Source organism: Rutilus rutilus, assembly GCF_951802725.1.
Source record: "Rutilus rutilus genome assembly, chromosome: 12".
Lineage (NCBI taxonomy): Eukaryota > Metazoa > Chordata > Actinopteri > Cypriniformes > Leuciscidae > Rutilus > Rutilus rutilus.
In genome coordinates, this window is record NC_140217.1 from 4,945,024 (window position 1) to 4,958,520 (window position 13,497).

At 39.6% G+C, this 13,497-nt stretch overlaps 1 protein-coding gene across 7 annotated transcripts in view; it reads left to right on the forward strand.

Annotated features, from left to right (window-relative positions):
• nbeal1 (neurobeachin-like 1) overlaps nucleotides 1-13,497 on the forward strand; it is a 61,792-nt gene that overhangs the window by 4,375 nt on the left and 43,920 nt on the right. For all 7 annotated transcript variants that reach the window (XM_084424803.1, XM_084424804.1, XM_084424806.1 and 4 more), the window contains exons 3-8: nucleotides 4,576-4,667; nucleotides 7,827-7,988; nucleotides 9,369-9,450; nucleotides 10,569-10,696; nucleotides 11,924-12,006; nucleotides 13,153-13,238. In XM_084424803.1, the coding sequence (XP_084280929.1) occupies nucleotides 4,576-4,667; nucleotides 7,827-7,988; nucleotides 9,369-9,450; nucleotides 10,569-10,696; nucleotides 11,924-12,006; nucleotides 13,153-13,238 (633 nt within the window). The remainder of the gene's footprint in view (nucleotides 1-4,575; nucleotides 4,668-7,826; nucleotides 7,989-9,368; nucleotides 9,451-10,568; nucleotides 10,697-11,923; nucleotides 12,007-13,152; nucleotides 13,239-13,497) is intronic.

Below are 13,497 nucleotides of genomic sequence, written 5' to 3' on the forward strand. Positions count from 1 at the left end.
CAGCGTGAAGTGACATTTCCTCTTAAGCACGCTAATGCAGCCTAATCATAACTTTTATATGTCTGTCAGATTTACATTTATGCGTGTCGAAAGACATTAATACAGCGGCTTTTGCTGTGCATTCTGGGAACCTGCTCAGCCTCTATATGTGCTGTTTCATCTCTTCACAAAACATGGAGAACATATATAAGACACAGAGGAAATCAATAATCTCACCCAGTACTGAAGAAAACGAACATGTACTGGAGAATCAGACAGGGATTAAATTAGAAACCAGCAGGTCATATGGATCAGGTTATTTTCTCTTGGGTTGAGGGAGAAGAAAAACACTGATGTTTCCAGTTCAGACAGTAATAAAATTGGCAGCTTGCACAATGCGCATGTAAATAATAAAATGGCATTACAACCCCATAAAAACAATTATTGTCCAAATTGGGTTAGTCTCCATGGTCAGAGTTGGTGGTTTCGTGTGATTTAGCCTCTTTGCTGTCTGCCTGAATGACAAGAACGCCAGATGGACAAATGTCGATGAGTGAATGAGACAGAGTTGAAAACGATTGAAGGAAGAACCGGACGGACTGAAACTGAATGAAGCATGCATGATGAAAGCACGCTCTTTTCATGTGGTCTGTTTACTCGAGCAGTTTAATAGAAGCTGGTCTTTGTGTTTCCTGGTTACAGTCGTGATCCCGTACACACACACGCACACACACCCTCTGAGATAATGATAGACTGCATAGAGTCACTGAACACACAGTGTGACAGCAGCAGTTGTCTTGTGAATGGGACGGAGCTACTTGTGTGCTGACCTTTGACCCATTTAAGACCTGTGATTATCAGGGCTTGTCCTTCAGTGATGGCTATAAACGGCTTTTACAGGGCAGTGCGCTATTTATACACGTACACACTCGTACAGTACTCACCCATTAGTCCTATTTAAAGAGGCACAATTATGATTCTCTTCCAACTCTTTCCCAGTTGTTGACCATAACCTCTCTGAGATCAGGTCAGAACTTCTACACACCTGTGCCGTTGCTCATAAAGCAGGTGTTGATGAAGTGAATCCGCATGTTGATCATGAGCTCCATGCTGTAAATCAACTTGGCTGGTTTATTTTGCCTTGTTATCCTTTCGCCATCTCATCTGGTTTGCAGGTTCATAGGGCAATACACACACACATAGCAAGAGAGAGGGAGAGGAGATAAGGACAGCGGAATACAAAATTAAGCGTGAGAGAAAAGTAAGAAAACCGAGATAGTGGGGTGAGAAAGAGGAAACCGTGTTAGAGAGAGAGAGAGAGAGAGAGAGAGAGAGAGACTGGAAAATGCTGTGCCGTCTCACTCAAAATACCCTCTTTCCTCACCATGGTAACAATCCCTATACGATCCTCACAGGAACTCGAGTTCCTGTTGTGAAAGATTATTTGACTACTGAAATGAACATGTAAGATATTAGATGAGAAAGAAGAAACGTGGATATGTCTGTTCAAGTGACCTCAAGTCAGATAGGATTTAAAAGAATTGCTTCAGAAAATAATTTCTCATCTTTTAGGGTTTAAAAAACGTTCTTATGCATTTTAAGCAAGTTATGCATGCATTATTATCAATTTACTTCCTGTGAATTTACCTTTTTTTTTTTTAGCTGGTGAGGGCATGAGTTGAAGGATATGGCCTAATTTTGCAATGGATATCGCTTAGGTCTCATGCTAAAGCATTGAGGTTGATGTGTAGGTGTTATATGAAGTAGTCGCTTTGTTCCAAAACCTGAATTGAGCTGCCCACCTAGACAGCATTTTAAGGCATCATATTAGCACATCCCCGACATAACTGGCTGTTAGCAGTAAGCATCATAATTGTGCAAGGCAATATGCATCCTTCATGGAGAAACCGACCCCAGAATACAATGTAACCAGATCAGTAACAAGATACAATTTTATATTATAATAAAAGGAATATATATATATTTTTATATTAAGTGTAGAGTTAGAGTTTGGCAGGGATGATGTCATTTTGTGGGCCAGCCCATAATTTGAAGAGCATCATCCCATGGTTCCCTTGACAAAAACAAAATAGGATTTTTCCATCTGCTCTGTAACCAACAAATTTCTCTGTAACCAAGATAAACTTCACAAATGAACACAACTTTTAGGATTTTTTTGAAGCCTGAATATACATGTTCGGCTATAAACGAACTGCACAGCACTTGCACGATGTCAATGTCACCGTAAGCTTACGAAAACTCTTTCGGTTTTTATTTAAAATGCATGTTGGAAAGTTTGGAAGGAGTGAAAATAATTAGCAAGAGTGCAATTATAAACCAAACGAGGCTGTAAAAGTGGACTAGCAATTAGATGAGTTTAACTGTTTGCCTGATGAGGTTTCAGTTTCCAGACAACCTCTGTAGTCCCATTTAGCCACTTGTTAGCATTAGCAATAGCACCCACTTTTTTAAGGCAAGTAAAAGCTTCACGAAAAGTATTGCTGAATGTATTTAACGTTGTAGGGTAAAACATGAAAAACCATGATAACCACAAACCATATTTCAGACATTTAATACCATAAAACTATAAAAATAAAAAACTAATTGATGATGGAACCCGAACTCATTACTTTGCACTTATTCCTGCTGCACTCTGAGTATCTGCTTGTTAGCTTAGCAACCATGCTAACACAACAATGCCTTTAGAAGGCTTCTGCCTGTAGACAGTGAGTCAGGTTTGAGAGGTTTAAACCTTTGCCTAGTTGTTTGCTAGGCTTGTAAATGCATGTTTTTACAAATTGAGGGGTGAGGCAGCAATATTTTCTGTGGAAATATACAACATCTCAAGCTTGAGCATGTCATTTCTTGAAAGAGAGGATAACAGACAGGAGAGAGACTATCCTGCATATTAGAAGTCAAATTATGATGGCATGTCGAATGGACAGGATGTCTAGCCCATGTGATTAGAGTGAGCTCAGTGTTGTGGCTGTAGGTCATATGCCTGGCATTAGTGAGGGTTTGGATTGCCCAGTCTCTTTGCCAGAGTCTATGAATACATAACCATTTCTGAAAGAAGCCTTAGGGATGAGACTGTTAGTACTAAGTAGTCATTTATCAGATGCCGAAATTACAGTTATTAAAGTCATCATGAAATCAATTTGACAATTCTTATTCTTTTATGGAATAGTGCATTGTTTATAATAAGAGATTTATCCATGCACATCATTATTTATTTTTTATTCATGTGCCTTCATAATCAAAATAATTGCGAAAAGCATTATCTCTTTTCTTTTCTCTGACAATGAGGGCGGGACAACCTGTCACTCTCATGAGATCGACCAATAGCAAACCACAGCCGTCCAGTCAATTCCCCACGGACAAAATCAAGCATTTGTTCTTGTAAGAAGCCGTTCACTCGGATATACGTCACAATAGGGAAGAAAAGATTATTATTCGCAACTTCTGTTTCTTGCCGGCTTTAAACTGTAATCTACACTGATTTTACAAGATCAAACAAATCAAGTAACAATATTATAATGCAGGACTCATTCAGATGTGCAAGTTACAACAAAATACTTTCCCCCAGGGGCGTGCAATACAGCTTAAAAGTCTACTTCGAGTTAACGTTTAGTGCTTTAGGAAGAAAAAGCCCTTTAATTGGGAACTTGACATGCATGAGTAGGAGAATGTGACTGAATCGCCCCACACCCTTCAGCTGGAGAGGGCATCAGGAGCGAGGCAGTGTCCGTTCTGTGGCGTGAGCTCTAAATAAACAGGGTGTGTGCACCTTTGGTCACATCCAGACATCTGTGTCTTGCCTCTGGATCCCAAATGACTATAATGCACATATTCTTCCTTTTCTCATATTCTCACTTTTTTGTGTTTTGAAAAGTCAAAAACTGACTTTTTTCTGCTGTGTTGTTCATGTGTCTTATTGGTCAGCTATTGCGAGTTGTTTTTTGGCATGGACTTGCATAGCTGTTCTGATGATCTCACCGAGAGGAATTTTTGAGCATGATTTCCTGTTCTGGATGTCTGAGTGTAACACAGCTGAAGCATTGACCTCACAAACAGCCACATTGAGTCGTGATACACTCCAGCCACATCAATTAGAGCGTGACGTGTTTCATAAATTCATTAGATTGCCGTCGGCTGTTGATCGAGATTTAATTCTGAACGGGGTGAACAGGTTTGTATGTGGACATTTCTAAGGAGCGTTGTTCTTGGTCAAACTACTCTTGTTTTCTGGAATGTAGGAATGTGTTCCAGGTAGAAATGTGGTCAGGCCAGTTTGTTATCCGTCAGGTATCTTGTGTTACACCTGATATAATCCACCTACTAACCTCAAACATTTGGACACACCTTAGATAACTGTTGATAACTAAATGCATTCCTGTAAGTCAGCGTCAACGTCAACGTCAAGGTCAAGGGTTTGATTCCCAGGGAATGCAATGAACTTATAAAATGTAGGCTATACCTGAATACAATGCAAATAACTTTGGATAAAAGTTACATCTGCCAAATTAATAAATGTATTGTATTTCAATGAATAATTCTTTAAAAATTTCTCTCTCTGTTGTTTTCTGAAACCTGTAGAAGGACCCGGACTACCTGAAACTCTGGTTGGAGATCTTCATCGGCTCCTATGAGAGATGCATGGATGTGGATTTCGAGAAACCGCCAACCAGGTAGACTTTACTGCAGTCCAGCTACGTTCATCCATCAGTCTGAGGCACTTAAACCTCATGAAGACAGATCAGGAAAGGGTTTACGCTTTAGTTCACAGGTCCTTGTCACCAATTGTCAGCTTTTTCTAGGCTAAAATAAGGGCCAGAGTCTTGCATGTCCAGATTTTTGATTGTTTGCATCAAGTCTGGTCCACCTTATTCAGGCAGTCCACTGATTACTGTGTAGTTTTGCATCCTGAATCACTTGGATTTTCCTGAAACTGTGCAGAAGCAGAGACTGTATATGGCAGAGATGGTCCTCTGGTACATATATAAATGAGAGAAATCATAACGCCTAATATGGCGGCTGTAGCCATGCGTGTCTGTGGATAATGACCCATAGTTAAAGGCACACTATGCAGTTTCCGTTTTTGTCAAACAGAGTCGCTGTGGAGTACTTGTATTTAACGTTACTGTCGTAAATACCACTCACGCAGAGCCGTCTCTGCACTCTTCCGACCGCGTTTTCTTCGTCGACTCTGCCATGATTCACGTCTGAAATGCGTGCTAGTGTCTTCCATAGAGACTGCTTCATATGTTGTTGATGTGTGTGATGTCGTGCCGTAAAGCAAGTCGTGATTCTCGCGAGATTTGTCGGGACGCCACCTCTCAAACTTGCAAACCCCCCCCCCCCGCTTTGCTATTGGGATGATTCACCCTACTACGAGTTCGTTTACCATCGAAATGATTTTGAAGCTGTTATATTAAGGTACAAATCTTGCATAGTGTGCCTTTAACAGACGCCCTGCCATCATGGTCATGTTCTGATGCAAGTGAGAGGCAATACTGAGAATTCAGCCGGCCCAGTCTTTGTGTGTGTGTGTTAGTGTGCACATGAATGCATGGAAAAAATACGAGCGGGGAACTAGATAAAGGGTGGGGGGGGGATAAGAGATTTACAGAAGGACAGAAGGAGAGAGAGAAAGAGGGAGAGTGTTGAAGGATTTATGTGGCGGTAGTGCAGATTGTGTGGCATGAGAAAATCACTCTGGCTCTCCCAGCTGTGGTCATGTGATCATGAAGTGCTTATGCTGTCAGATGACATTACGTAATGCAGAGCGAGAGGAGAGCCAGGAACCGACAGACTGAGAGAGAGACTTTGGATTGTGATGGGTTTATTTGTCTCAGCGCTCTCTCTCCTTCAGCTGTGCTGCTCTCGCACAGATCTGCTTCATTACTGTACAGTTCTCTCTCTCTCTGCTGGAAGAACACACTCGTATAGTGCAGTACTTGCCTTTACAGTCACGATTGCAGAATTACAAATCCCAGAGGTGCTATAAAGAAGTAGTCCGCTCAAAAATTACTGTTCTGTCATCAATTGCTCATTCAAAACCAATGTGCTGGTCTTCATTTTCCATGCAGCTACACTGTAAAAAATTGTTTATCAAAGTTGTACATTAAACAGATTATTAGACCATGTTTTACAAGAAAATAATACTTCAGTCTTTTTTCAAAATTTCACGTTTAATTCAATGTGTTACTTGCTGTTTCTTTGCATTTAATTGTGAAATTTGTGAAAAGAGTGAAAATTTTCAACTTTTTTGGTAACACTTTACAGTAAGATTTGTTAACATTAGTTAACTGCATTAGTTAAGATGTAATGAAAAATACTTTGTAAATCATTTATTCATCTTAGTGAATAACATTTACCAATGCAATATTCAACTTAAATTAGTATTATTTAATGGACATGAACTAACAATGAACAATTAAATTTTTATTAACTAACATTAACAAAGATTAATATATACTGTATCATATATATTGCTCATAGTTCGTTAATGTTAATTAATGCATTAATTAACATTAACGAATAGATCCTTATTGTATTGTGTTACCATTTTTTTCAGTGAAGTCAAGCATCACAAAATGACACAAAGGCCTGTTTACTCCTGGTATTAAGATGCATTTTGGTCGATCGGATCACAAGTAGACGAGGGAGAGACATTCCTGTTTACACCTGGTGTTTTAATCCGTATCTTTTGTTCACTTTCAGCCACTTCTGTCCTGATTTCTTCAAGGGGAGGGTCTATGGGCGGGTAAATGTATGCCGTCTTTTTCAGATCTTTCGATCTAATGGATCACACCATTTACTTATGAACGTGACCGGAGACGACGGAAAAACATACAGAGAGCATCAGCTTTCGTTTCGAGTGTGTGTTAGAAATCAGGAATGGGGAGAGAACATTGTGCTTGGTACATTTTTCATCTTCAAGCCAAACTTGGGTCTCCAGCCGACAAAGTTTAAATCCCGTCTGTCTAGAGCTCTTCCCATAATGTTTACGCATTAGTTCAGTAGACGGAGAGTAGATGGTCTTTTGTGGCTGTTTGAATACACTCGACCACATGAGCGTTTACACTATGAAAGCAATCCGGGCGAATGTGTTTTCAACTCCCTTGAAAGTGGACAAGCTCAAAACGTTTTAGACCCCGTTTACACCTGTATTTAGCGTCTCCACTTGTGATCCGATCAACCAAAACGCATCTTAAAGGGATATTTCACCGCTGGAGAGATGAATGTGTATTTAAATTGGGTCATTTATGTAGTAGAAATGTGAAATTATTTTAGAAGTTGGAGCCTTCTAGACTGAGAAAAGCCAGAAAATGTATTTTTGGCTCATGTGGATGAAAGACAACGACTCCCAGAATGCACTTGCTTCGCTGCCCTACGAGGACACTCCCAAGCCACGTCTACCGGTTACAGAGGGCAGTATCAGAAGAAATGATGCAACTACGCTACTAGTTGACTCGAAATTGAAAAGACGGCGTTTTATCATGAGATCCCCCTATGGGCGGGTTGAACACATGCGGAACGAGCTCCTTCTACTGGCTGTAGTCTCTCGCCTCTGGACAAAAAAGCCTCCGATGACGATCAATGACGATTTTTGCGTCATCTGAGGGTTTTTTCCAGACACACAATACAGAAATCTCTCGTCTCGCGGGGACATGAGGGAGGGAAGCACGGTCATTCGAAAATACTACCGGGTTTCTACTGATACAAAGCTTAATGCTAATCGGTGAAGTATCCCTTTAATAGCAGCTGTAAACAGGGCCTTAAGCATCACACTAAAAACATATGGAGCATTTAATAATGGTTGTGCATTTCTACTGGTTCTGCAGGTTGGAGGAGACGCCCCCCGTCATGACGCTGCTCCCTGATAACATCCTGCAGGTGTTGCGTCTGCAGCTGCTCCAGTGTGTGCAGAAAGCGTCCGAGGGACTGGAGCCCGAACAGCAGACCTTAGCCCTCCTGCTCCTCAAGTTCCTCATCGTCATCTGCAGGTCAGACTCTGAGACTCACACCAGTGGCCTGATGGGAGGGAACTGGGTGACGAAGAAAAAACTAATACAGAAACGGATCGCTATTTTGGTTAGAAAGGCAAACTAACTAAAGTCATTTTAACAGTCTCTTATGAAAATACGAAGTGCTTTGAATCTCAGTGAAACAGAAACTGGACACTCGTGGTCCTGCTGAATGTTTCATGAGTTCTCCGAGCACCTGCTGCTGAAGGTTCATGTGTGGTTTCCACTTTCAGCGACATCTCCAGACTTTTCAGAGTCTGACAGTGCGATTGCTCGAATGGCAGCTGCTGCTCATTTGCACACACACACACACACACACATTCTTAAGGACATCCCATAGACTTAAAAAAAAAGAAAACTATTATTCAGCAAGTGTCTGCAAAGTCATTTATAGTGTTATAAAATATTTCTGTTTCAAATAAATGCTGTTCTTTTGAACTTTCTCTTCATCAATGAAAAATAGTGTCAGTTTCCACAAAAATATTAAGCAGCACAACCGTTTTCAACATTGATAATAATCAGAAATTCTTACTAAATTTCTATTTCAAAGAAATGCTGTTCTTTTGAACTTCCAATTTAGCAAAGACATAGAATGTATCACGGTTTCCACAAAAATATGAAGCTGCACAGCTGTTTTTAACATTGATAATAATCAGAAATGTTTCTTGAGCAGCAAATCATCATATTAGAATGATTTCTGAAGGATCATGTGACACTGAAGACTGGAGTAATGATGCTGAAAATGCAGCTTTGATCACAGGAATAAAATACATTTTACAATATATTCAAATAGAAAACAGGTATTTAAAATTGTAATAATATTTCACAATTTTATTGTTTTTACTGTATTTTTGACCAATAAATGCAGCCTTGGTGATCAGAAGAGACTTCTTTCAAAAACATTAAGCAATCTTACCGACCCCAAACATAGTGAAAGATAGTGTGGCTCCTGGGGCAAATTTCTCTTCTTCAGTAAACATTCAACATGCACGTCCACTCTGTAACACACACACACACACACACACACACACACACACACACACACACACACACACACACACACACACACACACACACACACACACACACACACACACACACACACACACACAGAGAGCAGTCAGTGTGTGATGTATGATCATGATCATGGGGTGGCAGAGGAATCTCTCTGACAGCTAGAACTAATGGTCCTGTCATACAGCGGTCTATCCAATACAGCTTCAAACACACACACACACACACACACACACACACACACACACACACACACACACACACACACACACACACACACACACACACACACACACACACACACAGAGTTTCTCCTCACTGACAGCTGTGTGATCTGTTTGACAGGAACCTGTCAAATGTGGAAGAGATCGGCTCCTGTTCCTACATAAACCACATCATCACCATGACGACGCTTTATATCCAACAGGTCTGACACTCCCTCTATACCAAGCTTTCTGTTTAACATTCTTCCATTTTTTTTTTTTTTAGCCCCTTTCACACAGAGATTCCGGAAAATGCGCGGATAATCTGTCATTTGATTTTGGTTCATTCACACTGCCAGTGATTTTCCGGAATCTGTGAGTGCGTTCACACACATCCCGTAAAGATCCCGTAAAGACACTTGACGTCAGGATGTGACATGTAACACGCCTTTGCGTTCACACAGAAGACACTCTAGCAATTTTACGGCAATTTCCCGGGATCAACGCACTGTGTGTGAAAGGGGCTCTACTGAGACCATTATTTGATGGTGGTCAAACTGTTCTATGTGTTTACCTCTTCCTCTCCCACTTCCTCTTTCTTTTCTTTTTCCTTGCTTTTTTCTTCCTTTTTTCCTTTCCTTTCCATTTCCTTTCCATTTCCTTTTCCTCTTCTCTTTTCCTTCCCTTTCATGTAATTTCCTATTCCCTTTCCTCTCCTGTTTTGTCATCCTTTTCCTATCTTTTCCCTTTTCTCCCCTTTCCTTTTCCTCATTTCTTTCCTTATTTCTTCTTTTTTTGCCATTCTGTTTCCTCTTCCCTTTCCTCTACTATTTTTTGCCCTTTTCCTGTCCTCCTCTTTTCATTTTCTCTTACATTTCTCTCCCATTCTGTTTCCTGTTCGTATTTCTTTTCTTTTCTTTTCTTTTCTTTTCTTTTCTTTTCTTTTCTTTTCTTTTCTTTTCTTTTCCTTTTTATTTTCCTCTTTTGTTTTCTCTCATTTCTCCTCTTCTCGTCTGCCTTTTCTTCTTCCTTCTTCTCTCTTTATTCCCTTTACCATTTTCTTTTATCTTCCTTATTTATCTTCCTCATTTCTTCTTTATTTGTTCTTTCTGTTTCCTCTTCACTTTCCTCGACTCTTTTTTTTTTGCCCTTTTCCTGTTCTCTTCTTTTAATTTTTTCTTACTTTTCTCCCCTCTTCCTTTACCTGTTTTCAGCTATCTCTTCCTTTCCTTTTCATTTGGCTTTTTTCTCTAATTTCCTCTTTGTCTTTCATCTTTCTTTTCTTCTCTTCTTCCTCTTCCTCAGTAATAAAGTAAATCAACAATTCTGTCTCTGTATTTAGCTGAAGAGTAAGACGAAAGAGAAGGAGCTGGCTGATCAGACACAAGCCGAGGAGTTTGTCCGTCACGCTTTGTCCTTCTGTGAGAGTCTGTATGATCCTTATCACAACTGGAGGCATCACATTCACGGGTGAGATATGCAACCAATGCCAGTGCCTCAATGGTTAATCCCTTTGTGCAAGCATGCACTAATCCAGAAGTTTCCTCATACACTGAATAGGGCATTATTAGGCTGCTAATCTGTAGAATAAACCGGTGTTGTTTGGAGAGCTGGAATGTGTCAAATAGCTGTGTTGAGTCAACGTTAAATGAAAATCCTTCTCTGAATAAGTAAATCATTTACTTATTCTTAATATACATTCCTGGTCCTTTTGTGAATGATTTGTCAGTGCATGTTATTTTAAAGAAAAAAAAGTTTGCATTTGTAATCTTTTATCAAAATGTTTTAACTTTTCACCTCTGAAATAACTTAATTTCACCAAATACATTACATGGTCTGCAGTAAAATGCTTTGTAAATGTTGTTGCTTCAGTTATCCAACACTACAATAATGTGTGTGTTACAGGTGTGTTACAAGTCATGGTGTATATGTTGCTAACCCAAAACACTCAGAGGTAGTTCCCTGTTATTCAGTAATATGACCCACGCAGATACAAACCGTCGAATGAGGCAAACGCATATAAAGTGAAAAACACAGCTGTGTTTGACCAATAAACACATGTAGTCTAGTCTGGTTCTGCAAGTTCTGTGAAGAGCTTTTCTCCTTCCACTCTGTGTGTGTGTGTGTGTGTGTGTGTTTTAAAGGTTATTTGAGGGCAAGTGACATGGCAAGAGAAATTAACCTGGACTTGTGGCACACTTGCCACTTAAAGTAACAAAATATTGCATCTGTATTGAATTAATTTATGTTATCTAACATTTTATATCTGTCATAATGTTTTATAATTAATTATTTAAATTAGTATATTATGATTAAAACAATCAATATTTATATTATTAAAATATTAAAATAATCCAACTTAATCTATAATACACTTTTGCATTTATGAGCGCTTTTGAAATGTTTTATTTGTTTTCCCGCATGTCATGTGACCATTATCTGACCATTATCTGGTTCATCAGAGAACTGTAAACATTCAAATCAAATGTGTTGTAAAATTATTGCAATATTACCTTAAAATCTCAGGATGGACTGTAAGTAAATGTTTTAGATCAAAGGGGTTCGTCTGACAAAACATGTTTGGGAATCTTTGCTCTATGGCATGATTCATAATCGTGTGAAATGACATTGACACCAAGTGAAGTGTGAGTAATGGGTCTGTTTATCTGGTTTGTGTTTGTTTGCTCGCTCTTGCAGACAGCAGCTCAGTACTGTGGAAAGAAGCAGACAGAAATATAAAGCTGCACCGCTCACTGTAGAGTTTGTGCCCTTCTTCTACCGTAAGTCTGTCTCTTTGGATGAACCCTGTGGGGCTTGTGGTTTGTTTAATGACTGATCAAATCTGCTGTTTTATCATTTGGCCTTCAGCGATGGCACATAACCCGCGCTCTCTAAACAAAGCAGACTCAGTGTCTTATAACCTCACACTGCTTATCTCTATGTCAACGGGTGAAGCCAGAGACATGAAGTGTCAGTGTGTTGGTGACTGTACCTGTGCGTTAAAGGGTAACTCTCGCCAAAATTGAACCTAGGCTCTTTTTGTTAATCTACCCGAGTCAAACTTTCGTGTAAAAGCATAATTAGAATGGAAACGCCAATTTTAAGTTTGACCGTATTTTCGTTTTAGGTCAAAATGCCTTTTGAAAGGTTTTGAACAACTCTTCCTGTTCTTCCCGGCCGCCGGCATTTTGTCAGTCAAAAATAGTCGATCTGTATCACTGAATCATTTCATTATTATATGAGGATCCTTTTTCAAATACAAGGTCAATATTGACTTTCACTAACGACAAAACAACAAATTATCCGTGAATTTATATGGAACTAAGCTTTAGGAGCTTTCCATCTTTACTCTCCTCCCGGTTACGTTGCATTCGGAGATCGACTATTTTTGACTGACAAAATGCCGACGGCCGGAACACACTACCTGATAAAGTGAGTCATACAAAACCTTTTTTTTAGTAAACTTTGTGTACAGAAAAAATGTAGTCAATGCTCAAGTTCATGTGTAGAGCCCCTGGTGATACTTCGAGCACAGTTTCATGTTGTGTCGAGCCTTCTTAGTGTTTTAAAAATAGCCCCATGCACTCCCATTCAAAAGGCAATTTGACCTAAAACGAAAATACGGTCAAACTTAAAAGTGGCGTTTCCATTCTAATTATGCCTTTACACGAAAGTTTGCCTCGAGTAGATTAACAAAAAGAGCCTAGGTTCAATTTTGGCGAGAGTTACCCTTTAATGCAGTTAATACTTCACTCTCAGTCCGTAGCACTGAGGAATGTGTGAAAAACATTCTGTACCGAAGAGACCCAGAGTAGTAAAGTGTCACAGGATGCATACAAGAAAATAATTCAGCATGCTGTTGTTGCCATATGTCATTTGCATAAAAAGCAGACACCTCTTCATTCATGCGTGTGTGTGTGTTTCAGAATGTTTTCAGGAGAGTGAGCACCTGAAGGACAGTCTGAAATGTTGCCTTTTGCACCTGTTTGGATCCATCGTCGCGGGTGGACAGGTGAGCTCATATCCACATGTGTACACCACTGCAGCAAAAGAGTAGTGTTGAAGTTTTAGATCAAATAATAAAGTGACTTATCAGTTATGGTGGTAAAATTGTATTTCCTCTTATCGATTCCTTTGTGTGCATTTTTAATATGACTTTAAACCATTCAAGCGCAAGAAGAGTCGCACGCTGTTTTCTGTGCTGCACACATATCTAAAGTGAACGTACTGAAAAAGTTATTTTAATTTGATTTTAAACCATTCAAGCGCAA